Source organism: Meriones unguiculatus, chromosome 2 (genome assembly GCF_030254825.1).
Source record: "Meriones unguiculatus strain TT.TT164.6M chromosome 2, Bangor_MerUng_6.1, whole genome shotgun sequence".
Taxonomy (NCBI): Eukaryota; Metazoa; Chordata; class Mammalia; order Rodentia; family Muridae; genus Meriones; species Meriones unguiculatus.
This window is the reverse complement of record NC_083350.1, coordinates 74911501-74932929: the sequence shown is the minus strand read 5'-3', so window position 1 is coordinate 74932929 and position 21429 is coordinate 74911501. Positions and strand designations below refer to the sequence as shown.

At 37.5% G+C, this 21429-nt stretch overlaps 1 protein-coding gene across 5 annotated transcripts in view; it reads left to right on the top strand.

Moving 5' to 3' along the window:
• The window catches only part of Rbbp8 (RB binding protein 8, endonuclease), an 82699-nt gene that overhangs the window by 42639 nt on the left and 18631 nt on the right, over nucleotides 1-21429 (top strand). For 4 of the 5 annotated variants that reach the window (XM_021645419.2, XM_021645418.2, XM_021645421.2 and 1 more), the window contains exons 5-12: nucleotides 550-662; nucleotides 3683-3749; nucleotides 9471-9646; nucleotides 13423-13527; nucleotides 16839-16936; nucleotides 18727-18836; nucleotides 19722-20601; nucleotides 20680-20806. In XM_021645419.2, coding sequence (XP_021501094.2) covers nucleotides 550-662; nucleotides 3683-3749; nucleotides 9471-9646; nucleotides 13423-13527; nucleotides 16839-16936; nucleotides 18727-18836; nucleotides 19722-20601; nucleotides 20680-20806 — 1676 coding nt within the window. The remainder of the gene's footprint in view (nucleotides 1-549; nucleotides 663-3682; nucleotides 3750-9470; nucleotides 9647-13422; nucleotides 13528-16838; nucleotides 16937-18726; nucleotides 18837-19721; nucleotides 20602-20679; nucleotides 20807-21429) is intronic. The other variant, XM_060377678.1, reaches the window with a different exon arrangement.

The following is a 21429-nucleotide window of genomic DNA, read 5'->3' as shown; positions in this document are numbered from 1 at the left end:
CAACTCTAGCTCCAGGGGGACCTGACTTCTCACCTGGAACACCTATACTCACATACACAGACACACATCTATACACATAATTTAAAAGTAAAAATAAATCTTACTAGGTGGTGGTGGAGCACACCTTTAATTCCAGTGCTTGGGAGGCAGGGGCAGGTGGATCTTTGTGAATTTTAGATGTCTACAGAGTGAGTTCCAGGACAGCTTGGACTACACAGAGAAAGAAACCCTGTCTAAAAAACAAACCAAGATAAATAAAGTAATAACTCTTTAAAAACAGTACAAAATTAAGAATGCTCTGAAATTCTAGGCCCTTTCAGTGTCATGCCAGCATTACAAAAAAAGTTAGATTTTAGGGTCATTTCAAAGTTTTTAGACTTTTGAAAAAAAAATTTTAGAGTTTTGGATTGAGTATATGCAAATACTATGAAGGCCAAGAAACTAAAATGTGAAACACCAGAGAGTCCCAGATATGTGAAAAAAGGATACTGACTCTGTGTAAGGAAATGCATTGTAATAGATGAAAAATACGTTCTTTCTGTCTCACAGGTTGCGAGCAGGATTGTGCGATCGCTGTGCAGTAACTGAAGAACATATGCACAAAAAGCAGCAGGAGTTTGAAAACATCCGGCAGCAGAATCTTAAGCTGATCACAGAGCTTAGTGAGTTCCCTTTCAATAGTTAACAAGTAACTAAAGTATAATGTCCTTTTCTTAAGACTTACGAGGGTATTGGTTGTAATTATATTAGTCACCTACATTTTAAAAAATTTGGGTGTCTTTTATAGATTGAATTTTATTTTAGTAGGAAATTGGGTGCAGAAGTGTTATGTTTACATGATCCTTTAAAATCTCACCAAGCGCTGGAGAGGTGGCTCAGCAGTTAAGAGCACTGTCTGTTCTTCCAGAGGTCCTGAGTTCAATTCCCAGCAACCACATGGTGGCTCACAACCATCTATAATGAGATTTCGTGTCCTCTTCTGGTGTGCAGGTGTACATGCAGGTAGAACATTGCATACATAAAATCTCACCAAGCTTAAGACAAGCATATTGCTGGCATGTCTGTATTTGTGTCTTTTATCATGATTACGTGCTGCTAGCTGCATAGCGAAGTTAAATACAGCACTGTAATGTGTTTACAAAGGTGTGCGCTATTTTGATTTTTGTTTATATTACTTCCAGTTTCCTCTTCCTATCCATTCATTGTAGAGTTTTTTTTAAACTCTTAGGTCTCACTCTATTTCTAAGAAGATTTTATTTATTTATTTTTTTAATTCGAGACAAGGTTTCTGTGTGTAGCTGACTGTCCTGGAACTTGCCTTGTAGACCAAGGTGCCCTCCAGCCCAGAGTGATCTAGCTACCTGCCTGTGCCTCCTGAGTGCTTCACTTGGCTCAGTTTCCATCCCTTGTGGCAGTGAAGTCACAGTGGCAAGAGCGTGAAGTAACTAATCATATGCACCTGTAATCGGGAATGGAGAGCATTGAATGCGCGCACGCTAGTGTTGTGCTCTTTTTTCACTCTTACCCAGGCAAGGCCTTCTGCCTGGGCAAGAGTACAACTCTCCTCAGTTAACATAATCAGTGTAATCCCCACAACATGCACAGAGGCCCACCCACAGGTAGTTTTAGACTCGATCAAGTTGACTGTTAACGCTCGGCATCAGCAATCCTGACTCCTCTCGTCTAGTTCATTTATCACTTACATGCATCGGTGAGTGCAGGTTCTTGTGTCCTTTGTGTACACGTGAAGGGTGGGAGTCAGTGTTGTGTATCCTCTTTACCTTCTCAGGTAGGGTCTCTCACTGAACCTGGAATTGTGGCTAGGCTGGCTGGACAGCAAGCTCTGGGAAATCGTCCAGTCTGTCCCCCTTCCCTGTCCACCCTGGTACTGAAGGTACAGAAATGTGCCACAAACCCAGGTTTTTAGGTGGATGCTGGGCATATGATCTCAGAGTCTCATGTTTGGACAGCAAGCATTTTAACTCTGAGCTATCTCTCCAGCCCGTTTAATTTATTTTTCAAAGTTAAAAAGAAAAAATTACTAGATAAATGCTACACAAATACATATATTAAAGAAATTAGATGTTCGCCCATTGTATGAAAGAGCCAATCAGTCCAATCTATTTCTAAGTAAAAGAAACAGGATTGATAGTGGGGAATGGTAAAATTGACATCTGGCATTGTATTTAAGACCTACTGCAAAGGTAGAGTTAACAATTAGGAGGTTGTATTTTATGTTTGTTTTACAACTCCCTCTGTATATTGTTAATACATATGAAAGAAATGTCATCCTACAGAATGACTTCACATGGGCTGGGATAAGTCTTCTTGTAAAATGATTTTTTTCCTTTTATTGATAAAGTTTTTTTCCTCACATAATGTATCCTGATTACAGTTTTCCCACCTCTACTCCCAGATGTTCCACACCTCCCCTCTCATCCTGATCTAGTCCCTTTCTGTCTCTCATTAGAGAACAGACTTCTGGGGGATGATAACATATAATAAGGTGAAACAGAAACTAACAGGTTCAGTATGTGAGTAAATATGCCATTGTATAAATGTAGCACAGTTTCATCACTTTTTTTAGGATGCTGCCCATATCTTAGGTTTTTTTGTTTGTTTGTTTTGTTTTTTTTAGTTCCAGGTTCTCTTTAGAAGGTAGTTTACTCATTTCAAGAAAGTATATTTAGATTTATAAAGTGCTGCTCGCTTAACAAGTTTCTAGGCTGTGATTAACCTCTGTTGGTGGAGGCTGTGATTTTGCTGTAACATCAATTCTTAGATCTAGTCCTCCTAGTTTAGTAATGCTTGCTCAGCCCATAGTAACATTAAAAAATTTTAACTAATAGGAACTTCAGGCTGTCTCCAGTGGAAATGATATTCTATAGATTTCAGCACAAGTAGGAACTAAGAAGCCCTATTTCTGTTGTGAATTTTGTCAGGCCATACTAGAAAGACAGGAAGATTCAGGGGAGAGAGAGTCCACTTGCAGTGCTCCACTTAGAGTGGACCATATTTATATTACTCGTGAAAAGGTCTGATAAAAAGAAAGATTGACTTTATAAATGTGCTAAGCATTCGTATTCAGCATTACTGTTTGTAGTGCTGGCCATGGAACTCAGAGCCTTGGGAACACTAGGAAATACTACTTTTATAATTAAATTTATTTCAAGATAAGTGTCTAGCAAAATACTTGAAAATAGGACTGAATAACTCAGATGGAATTCCTTCTTGTCCTTAGCATGAATAACTGGACTGCACTCCTTAATATTATTTTGTGTATATATATATAATGCTTGTATTATACAAGCATTATATAAAATGATCAGTTAATCAGTTACATAGAATTGGTGAACTATGAAATGCATTAATCACTGCTCAGGGGCAGGTTAGCACTGACTCTGTATAACAGTATGATTCAGGGTTGGCATGCCTTGTGTCAGGGCTCACATCCCAGTAATCACTTTGAATCTCAAGAGGCTGAGACAGGGGAGTTTCTGTGATTTTTGAGGCTACCCTGGCCTGCATACTAAGTTCCAGATCAGCCTGAGCTGCTGAGTGAAACCTTCTCTCAAAAACACAGCAAAAAGAAAAGAAATAAAATTCTAATTTCCTCATAAATGTTGACATTTTATGCCTGACGTGAATGTTAATATGCTTTCTCTTCCATGTTATTTTTAAGTGAATGAAAAGAATACTCTTCAGGAAGAAAACAAAAAGCTTTCTGAGCAATTGCAGCAGAAAATTGAGTAAGTATTTTCTTTCAACTGCAGCAAAAACAGTACTTTTCGTTCTTTTATTATACTTAGTTGTACAAACTGAAAGTATAATCATAAGTTTTATTTTTTCTAATTATGAAGTGCATTTTTGTTTTTAAGAGCATATCTAGCAGCATTTTAAAACATTTAAAGTTTTATAATGATATAAATAGAAAATTACTTAAATACTTTATATTTCAAATATTTAAGATTTTTTTCCTTTTTTCAGTGTTCTAGAAGCGTCATAATTACTTCTTCTTTGGCAACTTCCCTCTTCTATTTTTGTTTCTTCTTTCTTTCTGTAGAAATAAAACTAACTTTTTTTTCTGGTCTTCTGTTTTGTATTATTGCTAAGCCGCAGAGTGTTCCTAACTCTGCAGAGTAGTTTATTATCCATACTTTACAGATGAGAAAACCAAAGTTCACAAAGGCAAATGACTTTCCTATGATTTCATCACTAGTAAATAGTATGAGCATTACTCAGACCTGTATCTTCCGACTTGAAAACCTCTCTTTTTTCCCACCATGCAGCACTGTCTCAAAAAAACAAAAAAAAAAAAATCTTTTTTTTTTCCCCCAGTATGTCTGACAAAATTGAGCGTAGAAATAGGACTTCTTAGCTCCTCCTCGTGCTGTCAGCTTGACCTAGCTAGCATTGTTTGGGAAGAAGAAGCCACAGTCGAGAACATAACCCTACCAGACTGGGCTATAGCTAAGCCTGGGAGGCATTTTCTTCATTTTTGGTGTAGGAATGCTCGGCCTGTTGTAGGTATTGCAGCACTTAGGCAGGTGATCTTGGATGGTAAAAGAGAGCAGGCTGAGCACTCATCTTCATGGTCTCTGCTTCACTTCTCACATCGTTCCATGCCTTTAGTTCCTGCCTTGACTTCCCTTCATGGTGGACTGTGACTAGGACATGTAAGCTAAATAAACCCCTCTCTCCCCAAGTTGCTTTTGATCACAGAGTAGTTTGTTTGTTTGTTTGTGCTTTGCTTTGCTTTGCTTTTTGAGACAGAGTTTCTCTGTGTAGCCCTGGCTGTCCTGGAACTAGCTCTGTAGACCAGGCTGGCCTTGATCACAGAGATCCACTGCCCGACCTTCGTCATGGTGTTTTATCATAGCAATAGAAACCCTAACTAAGACAGCACTTATGTAAAATTAGATTGTTTTTATTTAGGGTGTTTGTTGGTTTTGCTTGGTTAGTATTTAAGTTTTGAAGTGGAGACTTGGGTCTTCATTTGTTAACCAGGTGCTTTGAAATTGTGGTCTCAAGCATTTGTCTTACCTTACTACCAGTTAGCTGGGATAACAGGTACACCAAAGTGACTGCTTCCTGTAATTTTTTAAGCTTTTGGATTCAGAGAAGTCCTCATAATACAGAATTCTCAAATGTCCTGCTGGACTTAAATAGGCGTCTACAAAAACTTAAGACTGTACAGATGTCATACTGTTTTGGTTTGCAGTAGTTTTATATATGTCTAGTAGGTGAAATAATTTTTAACAGAATATTTTAGCTAATGCATATCCATTTGTCCCATGTGCTCAATCTAAGGCTATAGAGGAAAGAGAGAGTCTATAAGTGTGTGAAAATGCAAACATTCTTGTTAATTCATCATCTGTGATGAGAAGAGGTTAGAACACAGACCTGTCATCTTGTATATGGTTCCAAAGTTGATTTTATTTATTTCATTGTGTTAATTGACAATCTATGTTTATTTCAACTGCCAGAATGTTATTTATAGTTTTTATTTATCATATTCCATTGAGTAGTCACATGTTTTGCAGAGACTGTCAAGGTGTTTATTGTAAATGATGCCTCAGACTTTACTGCACGCGTTATAATCTGTGTGTGCTATGTATTTTCATTTTTAAAAATCTGAATATTCTTTGCTTCCAAGAGTTTCAGATAGGTTATTGTTGACATATTTGTTTGTTACATGATTTATCACATGTAGCACATGATATATTAATGTCATTCCCGCTTTGCTCCCCTCCCTTTACCATGCTCACCCACAATCAGACTTGACAGGGAAAATGAGGCAGGAATGGTAGGGTGTGATGGAGAAACGTGAGAACAGACTCTCAGGAGGCAACCTGCATTGAGCATCTCATTAAATTGGGGGAACAAAGGCTGTTTAAACCTTTGGGAGTGGATAGAGGCTTTTAAGATAAGTGTACATTACTGGCCAAAGCTAAGGTGCTGAAAATACCTTATATGCATGAAGAGGAGTTCCAGGTGCTTTCTGGACATGATTTTATAAGGAGAGAGGAAGTTTAACCTGTAACCTGGTGGCCTTCGAGGGTGAGGGTCATATGGCTTCATGTGCTGGGACATGTAGGCCCCGAACACGGAGGGAACAGACCTACTCCTGCCGGTCTCAAGATGAGACTTCTGGGGTTTGGACAGGCTTGGACTCTAATTCTCTAGAATTGTAAGCCCTGAGCACGACAGTAGAATAGAAACTTACTGTGTGTGTGTGTGTGTGTGTGTGGTAATCATAGGATAACTTTGGAGAGTGTGTGTGTGTGTGTGTGTGTGTGTGTGTGTGTGTGTGTGTGTGGTAATCATAGGATAACTTTGGAGTGTGTGTGTGTGTGTGTGTGTGTGTGCGTGTGTGTGTGCGTGTGTGTGTGTGGTGATCATAGGATAACTTTGGGGAGTCAGTTCTTTCCTTCCACTATGTGGATCCCGGGGATCAAACTCAAGTTTGTGTGTACAATGTTCTACCTGCACACCAGATGCACATCTACAGAAGAGGGCGCCAGATCTCACTATAGATGGTTGTGAGCCACCATGTGGCTGCTGGGAATTGAACTCAGGAAGAGCAGCCAGTGCTCTTAACCTCTGAGCCATCTCTCCCACCCTGTTTTTATTCTCTTTAGCTTTACATTTCTCACAGGTTTAAGTGACTTCTGTCAGTGCCTCATATCAAGTCATTAATAAAACGTTGAACAAAGCATGCCTGAGATTGAAGCCCTGTAGCATTACTACTGCTGATGACTTGTGACTAGAGTCTGTTCATACCAAGTTTGTGTTTCTTTTCTGTTTATTGTTTACAGTGAGAGGTTATCAAGAGGGTCATTTTCAGACTTCCTGATAGCCAGATTCTCAATGAAGCATTCCATAAGAACATAGTTCTGATACCTGTACTGTTAAAAATTAGCCTTTGAATTATTTATATGATAAACTTCCAAGGGATTGCTTCTAAGGGTAGATTATTTGTACTTTAAGAAAATTTCCCCTTTGATTAAAAATGAGAACTTTGAAATAACAGTTTGGTGGCTGTAACATTGCTTTAGTGAGTTTAAATTATGTTTTAACTGGAGACATAAATTCTTCAAACTAGAAAAGGAAGAAGCTAAACTTTGAAAACTTTTAAAGTGGGCTCCTTATGAAGAGAAACGTGGATCCTCATACATCGTTGAGAAAGAACAGCTGAAACAGTGGCAGACCACAAATAATAAGCAGCAAATCTTCTAATGTTATCAGAAGGAAAAGCTAAGGGAAGGTGGCAAGAACATAATTAACTGGAATAAGACAGCAACTCTTAATTTTATCAGAAAATCAGGATGAACTTAATGCTTTCAAGAATTAAATTGGGTAAAGCAGAAACTGCTTCTCCTGGTGCCTGTCATTTTGGCCAGAGAGGATACATTTGCACTTGTGTGCTTAGTCAGGCACTGTTGGATAGGGCTAGTAGCTATATATTTTTTTTTCTTGTGCAATTTTCAACCCCTTGTAAATAAATCCTGCCAGGGAATAATTTTATTCTTGTGACTCATTTATGTTTCAGGTTGAATTTTTATGACAGTGATATGGTTAGTTCAAGCTAGGTCACTTAAGTTTTACACTCCACTAACTTGAAAGACTTTCTCATCTAACCTTTCTTTGTTTTGTAGAATAGGCGTACTATTAAGTTATTAAAAATTATGTGTTAAGTATATTCCACAGAGTGGTGGCTAAAGCAATAACAGACTATATTTAAAGTTTGGTAGAAATGTAGGTTTTACTTTATAAAATAGGTTTGCAAAGTGAATTTATTAGTTAGCTTAATTTAATCATTCCACAGTATAAACATGACAAAATATGGTATGCACATATGTATGTGCATGTGTTGCATATATGCAGTCATTTTATCAGCTAACTAGATATTAGCTCTAAGGTTGTCCTTTATCATATATTATAGAATAATGGATAACAGATACTGCTGGTATTATTCAGGAAATTAAAGGATAAATATTTGTTAGAAAACATTTTTCTTTGTTTTGGATTGAGTTTTACTTTATCTTTTAAAAATTTATTGTGTGTGTATGGTGTGTGTGTGTGTGTGTGTGTGTGTGTGTGTCCGTCCATTCATCCATGATGCATGTATTTGAGTATGTGGACATGGTGTACCTGTAGAGGTCAGAGGACAGCTTTGTGCAGTCTCTTCCCTTCTTTCAACTTTACATATGTTCTGGAGACCAAACAAGTTGCCAGGTTTACACAAGCACCTTTATTACTGCATCATCTTGCCAGCCGTCTTTCAATCTTTGCTGATCATAGTTTATAAAATTTTACATAGTTGTTTGGACTAATATGACAAATTAATTTTTAATATATTAAAAATATATAGCTAGTTTAGTCTTATAAAAAATTAAATGGCTGACAGAATAGTATTAGCTAATAAGAGCAACAATAGTTTGGCATAGGTTGTTAAGTGATACAGTTCTATGCAAATTTTTGGTTGGTGTCATTGGTCTCTAATCGAGTTAGGCAAGAAGAGTTGCTGAGATCAGCACAAATTTATTTCTTTAGTGAAACCTGAAAATGTCTCACATTCATTCGCTAAAAAAATCTTTCTGTACTCCCTGTTGCTCTTTTAGATGCGTGTGATTCATCAGTAAGTCATAGGTCCTTGCTCTCTTACATCTGGCATTACAGTTGGTAGTCAGTAAGTAACATCATGTTATATACGTTGTTAAACAGCCTCTTTACAATAGATAAATTGAATAGAACAGAGGAACAGAAGTTATGGGGCTTTATCCACATAAAGTCATATATACAGCACCTTGGGTACTTCCTGGAGATGTAAACACAATAAAGTTGGTAGTTAGCATATCAGCATTATCATCGTGTGTCATTTGCTGAGTCATGTTGATTCTACTACCACATTGTTTAACGTCGGCCGTTTCCATTCCATAGGTGAATGTTACAGTTCAGGCCGCAGAATCTTGCAGCAGCGTCTGATTGACTTCCTTCCTCTTTTCCTGTTCCAGTCTTGTGCACTCTTGTGAAACTGTCACACTCCTCTTATGCTCTGAAACCCTAATTCTCTTTCTCCTCAGTTATGGACACATTCACTCAAGTTATCCAGCTCACCCTTAGGCAACACTTCTGTCTAGCTTTCCTCAAGCTGTGTGCATTCTTTTCCATTCAAAATCCCTTTAATTTTTACCTCCAGTGGTGCAGTCTGTACACTCTACTTCAATTCCAAACATGCATTTCAAGTAGTTTGGGTTAAGAAGTCTATAATATTGGTTCTAATTCATTTGCACACTTGTCTATTCCCGAGTTTGCAATGGCAGGTGTAAAGAATGTCTTTTATAGTTTTGCATTTTATTTATTTTTGTATCTTTTATATTTTTGTATTCTACTGTAGGGACACATTATTTAGTGTATATTTTAATAAATATACAGAATTCATCTTTTTTTTTGTCATTTTGCTCTAGAAATGATCAACAGGAGCAAGTAGCTGAGTTTGAATGTGAGGAAAACATTATTCCAGACTCACCAGTAACATCCTTTTCATTTTCTGGCATTAACCGTCTACGAAGAAAGGAGAATCTCCATGTCCGATACATAGAACAAACACATACTAACTTGGAGCACTCCGCATGTACAAATGGTAATGGTCAGAATTGTGTTTTAGTTACTGGTTTTGTGAAGTGTTTACTTACTGTTTTTATGTAACCCAGTTTGGTGAAGGAAAATGGACATTGTTCAGGTAATTAAGGATATCACTGTGAATTTAACTTCTATTTGTAAAATGACTAATACCTCTTATGTTTTTTTTTTCTGGCGTTATATAATGACATGAACGATAGTTTGTTTGAATATGTGTGCATAATTTTACGCACATATGTATGTGCCTGAGTATATATGTATGTGCTTGGAGCCCACAGAGGTCAGAATAGAGTGTCGACTCCCCTGGAACTGGAATTATAGGAGGTTGTGAGCTGCCTGCCATGTAGGTGCTGGTAACTGCACCTAGGAACTTTGCAAAAGCAGCAAATGTTCCTAACTGCTGGGGCATCTCTCCAGCCCTCTGCTTGGATTTTTTAATGTGTATACTTTATGGAATCTATTTCTTTTTAAACAGTCTCTGTACCCTTGACTATCCTTGAACTCACTGTGTAAACCAGGCTGACTTTGAAGTCACAGAAATCCACCTACCTCTACTGTAAGGGTTAAATGTGTATGCCACTATGCCTGGCTTAATGCACCTGTTTTGTTTCTTTTGCTTTGCTTGTGCTTATGTTTTTCTCAAAACAAGGGTTCTCTGTACAGTCCTGGCTGTCCTGGAACTTTCTCTGTAGATCAGGCTGGCCTCAAACTCAGATCCACCTGCCTCTGCCTCCAGAGTGCTGGGATTAAAAGCCTGTGCCACCATGCCTGGCTTGTGGAACCTATTTCTAATTCCATTCCAGCTTACTGTTTTGGCTAAATGCTTCAAAAATTACTATTTCAGATAGTCTTGTACTTGTAGCTTATGTGACATGATATTGTGATTTTTTTTTAACTGGACATTTAAAGTAAAGGGCAAAGATTAATTCTTAACTCAGAATATTTGAGATGTTTGAGAAAAGGTTTGCTAAATTAGCTCTTAAAAAAATAAGATCTATGTGGCTGGAGAAATGGCTTCACAGTTAAGAGCACTGGCTTTCAAAGAACCCAGATTCAATTCCCAACAAACACATGGCATCACACAACCAACTTTAACTCCAGTTCCATGAGATCCAGTGCCCATTCCTAGTCTCCATAGACATCGGGCATGTACATAGTACATGGACACACATGCAGGCAAAACACCCATATACATAAAACAAAAATAAATATAAGCTCCTACAGAGATGGTTTAGTGGTTAAGAGTACTTGTTCTTACATAGGACCTGGGTTCAGTTCCCAGCACCCATATGGTGGCTCACAACTGTCCATACCTCCATTCCCTGGGATCTGATTCTGACACCTGTGGTCATATGGTATAAATAGGTATGTGCAGGCAATATACATATAAAACATAAATAAATAAATCTTAAAAATTAATTAGATCAATTAGGTTAAGATTTATTTGATATATTAACATAAATTAATATGATAAACAAATTAGTATATTGATTATTCTTAGAGAGTGTAAATAAAGCAGAGCATGGTGGCACATCCTGTAATCCCAGTACTTGGGGAGGCCAAGGCAGGTGGATCTCTGTGAGTTTGAGGCCAGCCTGGTCTACAAAGAAAGTCCAGGACATCCAAGGCTACACAAAAAATCAAGAAAAGAAAAAAAAAATAGAAAAAGTATAAATAAGTTTTATCACACTTAGACTAAAAGTGTAATAGTTATAAAGAGATAAAGGGAACTCTAGAACAGGAGAATTAAGTGGGGAGGCTAGTGAGAGAGCAAGCTAAAGGAGGAAATATGGGACAGGACAACTAACACTAAAGGCCTTTGAAAAACCACATGGAAACCTACTCCTGTAGACGTTTCCTAAAATATATGCATGTGTGAAAGGAATTTAAATGGAGTCATTCTATAATGGGGGAGATGATGCCCCAACTAGATGTCTTAAGCCTCCAAGAAAACTTCCAGTGCCAGGAATGGGTTACACATGGTTGATCATTGGCCAAAGGGGTCCCATAGACCACCTCCTCACCTATCTACAAACCCTGTGATGTACAACAGACATCTGCCTACAAAATACACTTCTGCATTAGTGGCACAAGTATTATGGGGGTAACCAAGCACTTTTTTTTTTAATTGGATTTAAGGCCGACTTCATGAGATGGAACCCCTACCTGATGCTGCTAACATGGCCAAGAACCTGTAACTAGATAGATCATGGACCTAGGGGAAAACCTACTACTGTTTTGCTAAAGGAACATAGCAATATAATTACTCCTGATGACATATTACTATACACATAGAGCATAGCATTGTTCAGTCCTTACCAGAGAAGCTCTTGCAGTAGATGGTAAATAACAAGGAGGTGTGCAGGTGACCAATACTTGGCCGTAAATGGGATGTCTTTATCAAAGCAGTCCCATGGAGGTTCCAGGATCTGAGCAAAAGAGGAGGTGGAAAGATTGTAAGAGTCAGAGAGGTGGTTCTCCGGGAAACTGCTTCTTCCAGACACAACAGGGCTGACACATGAATCCATACAGACAGTGCTAGCCAGACCTGCGGAAGTTTAAACAAGACAAAATCCCAGCCCTGAGAATGGAAAGTGGACACAAAGTCTCATTCCTAATTAAGAAGCTATTTGCACTTCCTCTCCGCTGAGAAGGACAGAATGCACGTGTGCGTGCGTGCACGCACGGTGTACTCTTTCTTTTGGGAGGGGAGTGGATTTCTTTTTTTTTGTTGTTAGTTTTGATTTGGCATTTTAAAAATAACTTTCTGTTTGGTTTGTTTTTTAGAGTAAGAACACGAAGTTGAAATGGTAGGGAGTATCTGGGAGAAAGTATGTGATCAAAATATATTGTCTGAAATTTTTAATAAAAATTAAAATTCTAAAAATTAATTACATCTTTATTTGAACATGTAAAAGTTGACAGGTTTCTTTACTTTATGTGTTTTTATCACCATCTAGTGGAGAACAAAAAATTAAATGTTAATTCCTTCATCTAGTTGGAGCTAAATTAAAGTATAAGATCCTAGATCTTAAGTGAACATATTGGTCTTTAAGTTGCAGATAGATAGCTATATGTATAATTTACATCGTGATTAAATCCATCCATATGAATGTCCAGAAAACAACTGCAGTCATTTTATTAGTAGTCATTTGTATCATAAAAGCTTCTGGCTTATTTCCTAATTGTAGAAACCAAGCATATAATATAAATACTTTAAAATCCAGTTTTAATCTTATTCTATATATTTTTTTACTTAGAAAGTAAAATTTTTTTAATGAGTTAATGACTCTAATATTATTCTCTTTACCATATTTACTTATCTTAAAAGTTTCTAGCACTTTAATTTTCAAGTTATAATTAAAGTACAACGCTATTCCTTTACCTTATCCTTTGGTTGTCCTTGAACTAAGTATTTAAGCAGTAGAGATATTTTTGATAAGCACATTTCAAGTTTTCTTTCAGGACAGATTTTAGAGAAACACGAACCATTAACATTTTCAGTAAAGTTAGTGCTTTGTCTAACATGAGAAAAGTGACAGAGCTGTCACTACCTAGGTAACTCAGGTCATAAGAAGCTCACTTGTTCTAGTCCTCTTTCTTTACTCTCCTAGCTACAGCTCTGTTTCTCAGTGAAACTAAAGAATTACGAGAATTGTGTCTACAAAATAATGGTTGTTAGGTATTAAAGACAATTTATATAGATGTACCAGAATAAAGCTTGACAGCATCTTTTGTCGTTACTTATTATGTGACCTCTTTTTTTTTTCCCCTTAGAGTTAAGAAAAATATCCAAGGCTTCACCTCCTCCACCACATCACTCTGAGGAACCCGAAATTCTAGTCGCTGACACTTGCAGACAGACTCACTCACCAGTAGCTAGTAAGTGAGATATTGAGGTTATAAGTTAAGGTTGTGGTTGTTGATAGGCAAAAATGAGCAACACTCACAATTAGCCAGTATTTATGCTTAATATGAGAAAGCAATGTTATGCTTAATATGAGAAAGTTCCACCCTTTTGGAACTTTCAGTCTGGTTATGGGAGAAAGAAAACAAAGTTATGTCAGGCAGTCAGGTACTCTGAAGACAATGCAAGGTGCCAAGGACGGTAGAGAGTCTTACTAAAATGACACTTGAGCAGAGGCTAAAGGAGTGGGTGGTGTGCAGGAACAGCATCCGAGACAAAATACAGTTTCGGTTAGTTTGAGGATCATTATGAGAGTCTATGGCTAGAGGCAGGATGAGAAAAGGGAAAGGTAATTTGTGCAGGAGGACTAATAGAACTGCTTCTTGACAGATGGGAGACAGATGGAAGAGAGCAGGTTGGCAGGGAATAGGGAAGCTTAAAATTCAGAAGCTTGGCTTTGAAAATATGGTTTGAAATTCAAAACAGGCGTTCAGATAAAGATTATTTAAGATTTGGGGTCCCCATATCAATGAGTTCATCATTAGAGGAGAAGGTTAGTGTGCAGGTGGAAGAGACAGGTGGAATAACGTCGGTAACCAAGCAAGTCAACGTAGGCGGAAGAGACAAGTTCAGGTACCAAGACCTGGGCAGGTCTGCCATTGTGTTAATCAGTGATCTTTCTTCTTGTTTCTCTTTCCAGAAACCATTTACACATTTTCTCCTTTCACTCTTGCCTCTTTAGAGTCTTAGTATTGTAGACAGGCTGTATATCTGTTTGTGTGCTGTGTTATTTGTCTTTTATACATGAAAAAGAAAGACAGTTTTGTCCCCAAAAGCCCTTTTTCTTTCTTTTTGTCACACACACATACACACTGACAGTATTACAACTGTTTCTGTTTTGATGTAGAGGTCACTAAAAGGAAGAGGAACTAACAAAGCAGCCAGAGAAAGCTTTCAGTGGGAAAGGAGGGCCAACAGCAATGGCAGCTGTAGAGAGGAGGAGAGGATAAATAAACAACTGTGCTGAACAGCGCTGACAGGACAAAAGATGACAGCCTCTTAGACCTTACCATGGGATTTGATTGCATGGAGATGATTAGGTGTTAAACTAGTAGCATGATTCAGAGCTTGAAAGGTACAACAGTGATTATCTGACACTATCATTAAAAAACTAGAGGCAGAGAAAGCAGAAAACATAGATATACATGAGTCTTCTGGGGAGTTTTTCAGTAAAGGGAGAGAGAATGGGGCAGTGACTAGCAAGAAAAATGGGTCAAACTGTCATATTTTAAGATTGGCAGCAAATTTTTATGCTTGATAGGATGAACAAGTAAAGGAGAAAATTAGTAAGATACAAGGAAGAGGGAATAACTAAGAAGGTGAGAGGGAGTGAGATCCATAGCCCAACTGGAAGGCCAGCAACATTAATTAACTGTTTTCATGTCATTTTAGTAGCAGCAGGTATTCTAGAAGCCATAACTGATCCTATACTGTGAATCTGTGGTGGATTGGCTGTAATTATGTTTGTATATATGTGGACTGATTCCAGCTCAGGGTACTCGTGGTAGCACACATGAATATGACAGATACTTGGCACTCAGGGCTCTAGAGTAGCTTCTCTTCTGTAGCTGCCTGTACTCCATCATTTGCCTTCTCGTCTTTGTAATTTGTTTGCTGTGACCCCTCTCTCCCCATGCTACAGTATGAAACCAGAGCTTTGCACATATGAGACAAGTGACTTTGCTCCTTCCCCTGACCTTTCTGCTTATATCTCCAGCTACTCTGCTGGTCTTTTCTTGTTGGCATACATATTATCTTATACTGATACTCTCCTAATCTTTGCTGCTTTACTTAGAGAGTCTCTTCAGAGTTAACAAAGTAATCTGTTGTCAGTGTCTTTGTTTACATTCATCTCTTGCAGCCAGCTCTAGAGTTGAGTCCACTTTCCTGCCGTGAAGGACACTGAGTGTGGAGACAAAGAGAACGTATTTGCACACGTTCCCACTCACTGCTCTAAACTGCTCCTGGAGAAAGCTTTTGAAGTTACTGTTAGAGATGTTTGCAACAAAGCTTGCTGATGGGCTTTCTCTTTCTATAAAATCCTCACCTAGAATCAGCATTCTCTTACCCATATGCTAATAAGTCCTGAATTTATATCTCTGTACAAGACTTTTCTCCTGAATTCCAGACCACTGAACCTGCCTAGATGTTTTTCATTTTCAGCAAGTACAAATTGGACTCTCTCTCGCCACACTTAATCTTTATCCTTATATTCATAATCTCAGTGGATGACACTATACACATCTTTTTATATTACCTCAGTAAAAAAGCTGAGTCATTTTAGACTCTTGCTCCCATTTCTAAACATCCTCCAGAGTTTCCTGATCCTACTGACCCCCAGTTTGTTCTGCATATTCTCTGTACCTTCTACTAATTTTAGCCGCCAGCATCAAGACTTTCATACCTTGTTTCAGTCTCCTGGCTGTTGGATTTGCTTCTTGGCTTTGAGTTTGTCATAGTCAGAATTAACCCTTTTTACCCAAGTATTTACATCTGGTCTTTCAAAACTTAGGGATCTTTTTTCTTGTTCACAATTCTGAACTCTTAAGCACAATTTACCCCCAATTCACAGGTTTGGGCTCATGCCCTTCTATTTTCATCTTCCACGATCCAGTTTCTAGCTATAAAATCACATGTAGTTCTCTGAAAAGCAATTTTTTCCCCATATATCTGGATCTTTAAAGATACCTAAAACTTTACTTTCTGCCCCCCAGTCTCATTAAGTGGCTGAACTTCCCCGTTCCCTTAAGGGTCATGTTAAATATTAATTTGTGTAGTTTGTCTTGATTTCCCAAAGCAGATCTAGGATCCCTCTGTATTTAAACCTTTATTATGTTTTGTTTTGTTTTACATTCTTCTGCAAATTGTTTTTTTCCCTTAGAAATGAGAAGTTATGTTTTTACCTTTCAGTATAATGACTAGGCTCTTGAGAAGACATAAACTGTGTCGTACTCAGTTCATTAAGGAAAAGTAGAAAACTTAAATGAATGAAAAGTTTAACAATTTGGATGCTAAAATATATGTAACTCATTGCTATTTATTGAAAACATTTTAGACCTTTTGAACAGTTTAAAATTTTTCCACTGTTATCTTAAAAATGGTAGTACTTTGATTGTTTTCCTAATCTTTGTGGGGTTTATGCCTTGGTTCTTCTAATCTTTGATTTATTTTTGTATATCTACTCCCTAAAATTGTATAATGAGTGGTTTTTTTCTTCTTATTTTAGAAATATGTGGAACAAGCAGTTATCCCATGGATAAGTCATCTTTTAATTTAGATACTGTTGTTGCTGAAACACTTGGACTTAATGTTCAAGAAGACTCTGTAAGTCACCACTTAGTTTGATTATATGAATTATTAATAATTGAAAATAATTAACAATTGGAACAGGCATATGTTCTTTAAAAATTAAGCAGGAGCCAGTTTGTCACAGTCTGAGGGAGCATGCTGAACTGGCAGGGCCAGAGGGACCATGAGAATGAGCAGGAGAAAAATCACATTATCCAGTCATCGTTGGATAAAGGCCTAGAACAAGACTCTTAGAAAGGCCCATTTACATTCTCCTTGCAACGCCGTCAGAGCAGCAGGTTCTTAGGACATGAATTGAGTTGAAATCTGGAGGACTTATTTTGTCAGCTGTCTTTCAAGCCCCTTCTTTCATGCTTCCTCCACATATTCAGTCTAAGAAACATCCTTTAGATTGAATTCAGAACTTATTGGGTCTTTCTGACAGCCATTAAATTTTCTTTTCTTTTTTTTTTTTTTTTTAAATGACATGAATTTTAAGAACTACCAATTCAGCTAAAAAGATATTCCTTAGAGGTTGAGTTAGAGACTGACCCTATAATTCTGTTTTAATTATTTTAATATCTTCCTGTGTCTACTTTACTTTTTTTCCCTTCATGTTATAAAACTTTTGAAGTTCCCAATCTTAAGTTCTTAGTATTTGTTTGTTTTTAGATTTATTTATTTACTTATGTTTATGCCTACACATTGTTATGCACATGTAAAGTCTGATGCCCATAGAGGCTAAAGAGGAGATCAGATCTCCCTGACGTTTGAGTATGGGAAGTTGTGCGCTGCCTGATAGGAGTGCTGGGAAGCCAGCTCTAGTCCTCTGCAAGAGGAACGAGTGCTCTTCGACCGCTAAGCCCACTAAGCTGTTTCTTCAGCCCCAGATGGGAGGCTTTCCGTCAGTTTGTAGTACCGGGTGTTAGAACCCAAGGCTTTACAAATGATAGGTGAAGCTCTGCTTTGATACAATTTTAAGGACTAGGGAATTAGATTGGCTCATTGGCGTAGTGTTTGCCAGGCCCTGAGTTTGACTGCTAGGACTATAACCAATCAAATGACAGATTTAAAATAGTCCTCCTTTGCTTTTACCATAAATATGTGTGTGCTCTTAGAAAATTTTCTTGGTGTTGAATTTCTAAAATTGAGTTAGGTTTTTTACTACATTTCAATTTTACCCTTTTAAGTTTTTTCCTAAAGTGATAGTGGGTAATTTTTAGCTTCTGAACATTTAAATGTGTTTAATAGTTTCTAGTTCTTTACTAGCCAAAAATCTACCACGTTCAGATATGAAATAAAGGTATTAAAAGAGGAGGTATCAGAGGCCTGATCATGGGTCAATAGCATCTTTATCATTCTTGAATGTCTTACAGGCACAGGATCTCAGATCTACTGAACTTGTGTTTTAATGATTCCCAGTTGACCTGTATGCACATTAAATCTTGAGAATTCCCTCTACAGGGTCCTTTTAAATTCACTTGTGTTTTCTACCTTTCATCTTAATGTATTTTGGTACTGAAGCAAAATACATAATACTACTATGCAGTAGTAATAAATTATACTTATATAAAGAATTAAAATTAAAAATAAGTAAATTATACTTATAAAGTATTTCTTTTCATATTTTTTATTGTGATAAAATGTAAATAACAATTTAGTTATTTTAAAGTCTACAGTGCAGGGATATTTACACATTCACAGTATTATACAGCTCTCTTCTCTAACTATGTAGCTCTTCATTCTGGGTCTTCTTACTTTCTGTATTTTTGAGATTTATTTGCATTGTAGCATTTATCAACTTTAAGCTTACTTTACTATTGGAGGAACCCCAATGTCCTACGAGCCCTCTTGGAGATGAGCTCTACCGTTGTCTCAAAGATCACAAAGAACAGCCTTCCGGGGAGCCTGCAAGAAGTGGTGAAGATAGTCCAAGGTAACTGAGCATATAGGTTTGTTGTTTGTTTGCCTTTAAAATGTAGCTCTGTACAGCAATACTGCACTCCCCCAAAGTGGCTGCAGATATTATATCTAGGTCCTTTTCCTGCGTCATCAAGTAGCTTTAAGAGCTACCAGTCTTGCTTTATCCCATTAAAGACACAGTCATTACTTTCTATCCCCAAACACTAAATGGTGTGAAGATGCACTTTATGTTCTGTGTTGTGTATGAGCCTGTGTGTCTGTATGTGCACCATGTATTCCCAGGAGATGACAGGGTGTCAGATCCCAGGAACTAGAGCTAGCGATGGTTGTGAGCCACCATGTGGGTGGAACTCAGCTGACCCTCTGTAGGAGCTGTTGATCCTTTCATCCATCGAGCCACCTCTCTAGCCCATGTTTTACTTTTGTTTTTCTAATTTCATAATATTTACTAACTAACAATACTTGTTGATAAAGCATTTTGCTTGCTTGGCTTTTTTAGCTATGTGTTACATTTAGTTTATTATGATAATAACTTGTCAAGTGAGTTTTATTACCCTCGTTTAATATCATATAGCTATTGAGAGCACTTACTGCACTCTGTTTAGTTCTGTAGTTTAAGAGGTTTTTTGTGGTTTTTTTTTCTTGGAATTGCTCATAAGATTTAATAATAGCAAAAGACTTTTGAGTACTCAATGAACTTCATTTTCACATTCATCTTTGTTCTGCCAAATGAGGAGAAACCAATGCTGCATCTTAAATTTGTGTTAATCATCTGTGTCCAATAGGTAGATAATGCCTTACTGTTCTGTATCAAGAAAAGTTTTCTTAGTATATTGCTTGTTAATGTTTACCCTGTTTTTCAGTTGAAAGGAATTCTTATGTATTCTTCTTTATTTAGAGTTTCAGACTCTGCTTCAAAGACACCTCCCCAAGAATTGACTCCTCGGGTGTCATCTCCTGTATTTGGAGCTGCCTCTACTGTGAAAACCCATTTGGGTTTGAAGACAAGTTTCTCCCCTTCACTTTTAGACTTTGGGAAAAAAAACCTTCTAAAGACAGCTCCCGTTAGCAACGTTTCTGTTTCTAGATCAGAGAAAGTTAGATCAAAATCTGAAGACACTCTTTTCACACAACATAGTGTTGGGTCTGAAGTAAACAAGGTCATTAGCCAGTCATTTCCTAATAAGCAGATACTTACAAATAAAAATGTAAGTGAATCTATAGATGTAGATTCTGATCACATTAAAGATGTTATTACTGATAAATATTTGGTGTCTTTGAAATCACTTGGAAGCAAAGCATCCAAGAGGAAGAGGACTGAGGAAGAGAATGAACATGCAGTCAACTGTCCCCAAACTTGTTTTGATAAGGAAAATGCCCTTCCCTTTCCAATGGAGAATCAGTTCTCTGTGAATGGAGACCATGTGATGGATAAACCTCTGGACCTGTCAGATCGGTTTGCAACTATTCAGTGTCAAGAGAAGATTCACACAAATGAAACTTCTAAAAACAAACTTAAGCAAGCAACCATTTATGAGGCTTTGAAGCCCACTCCAAAAGGTTCCTCCTCAGGCCGGAAGGCTGTGAGTGTGGCCTGCATGTTAGCCAAGGACTCTTCAGAAACATACTGTTTACAGCAGTGTGTCCTCCAGCCCTCTAGTAAAGTCTCTCCAGACCATAAAACACCATTACAGATAAAAGAAGAAAATCCTAGCTTCAAAACCCCTCTGTGTTCACAGGAAAGTCTGGAGACAGAGAATCTTTTTAGTGACATGAAGGTTTGTGTTAAATGTTCAGAGATTTTGATTAAAATTGTTCATGATTTTATTTAAGTGCTAATAATTATTTCTGTTTAGGGTGCTATCTCTCTTGTGCCAACAAGAGTAAAGAGCAGATCAGTCCACGGAGGATGTGAGCTGGCGTCAGTTCTTCAGCTAAACCCCTGTAGAGTTGCTAACACGAAGTCTCTGCCCAACAAGCAAGGTGTGTGCACTGTGAACAGGATCTCTCTTCGTTCTCACTGGGTGACATTTACAGTTTTTAGACAAAGAATTGGGGGGATCTCATTTCTTCTTGCGTATATCTGTGTTTATAGCATTATTCTAAGAGGTTTCATTTTACCTTGGATTTTTCTGCTCTTATGCGTTTTCAGAAATTATTTTTAAATACTTTGATAATATATTTCTAGATGGTCTTATGGATTGCTTATGTAGTTATTTCTTACTTCCTTTGCAAAAGCTTTTTAAAAAGTATTTTAACTGTTCAGTTGGGGTTTTTGTTTGTTTGGTTGTTTTTGTTTTTTAGTGTTTCAGATTTACTAGGGATTGAACCTAGGGCCTAGGTAAGCAGCCTGCCACTAAGTTCTGTATGCAGTCCAAAATTGTACAGAATGTTTAAAAGAATTCATTATTCAAAACTTGTTCTTTACCTTATAGATAGCCTGTCCTTTTTCTTTGCATTCAGTGTTCGTCTGTATGCTTGTACAGATTAATAGGTTTTTAACTTGTTGTTGAAGTCTTGTACATGTGCACTTCTGTGTAGGCGCACACGCCGATGCCTGTGCCTGAGATGTTGTTACTTTTAGACACCGTCCACCTTATTTGTAG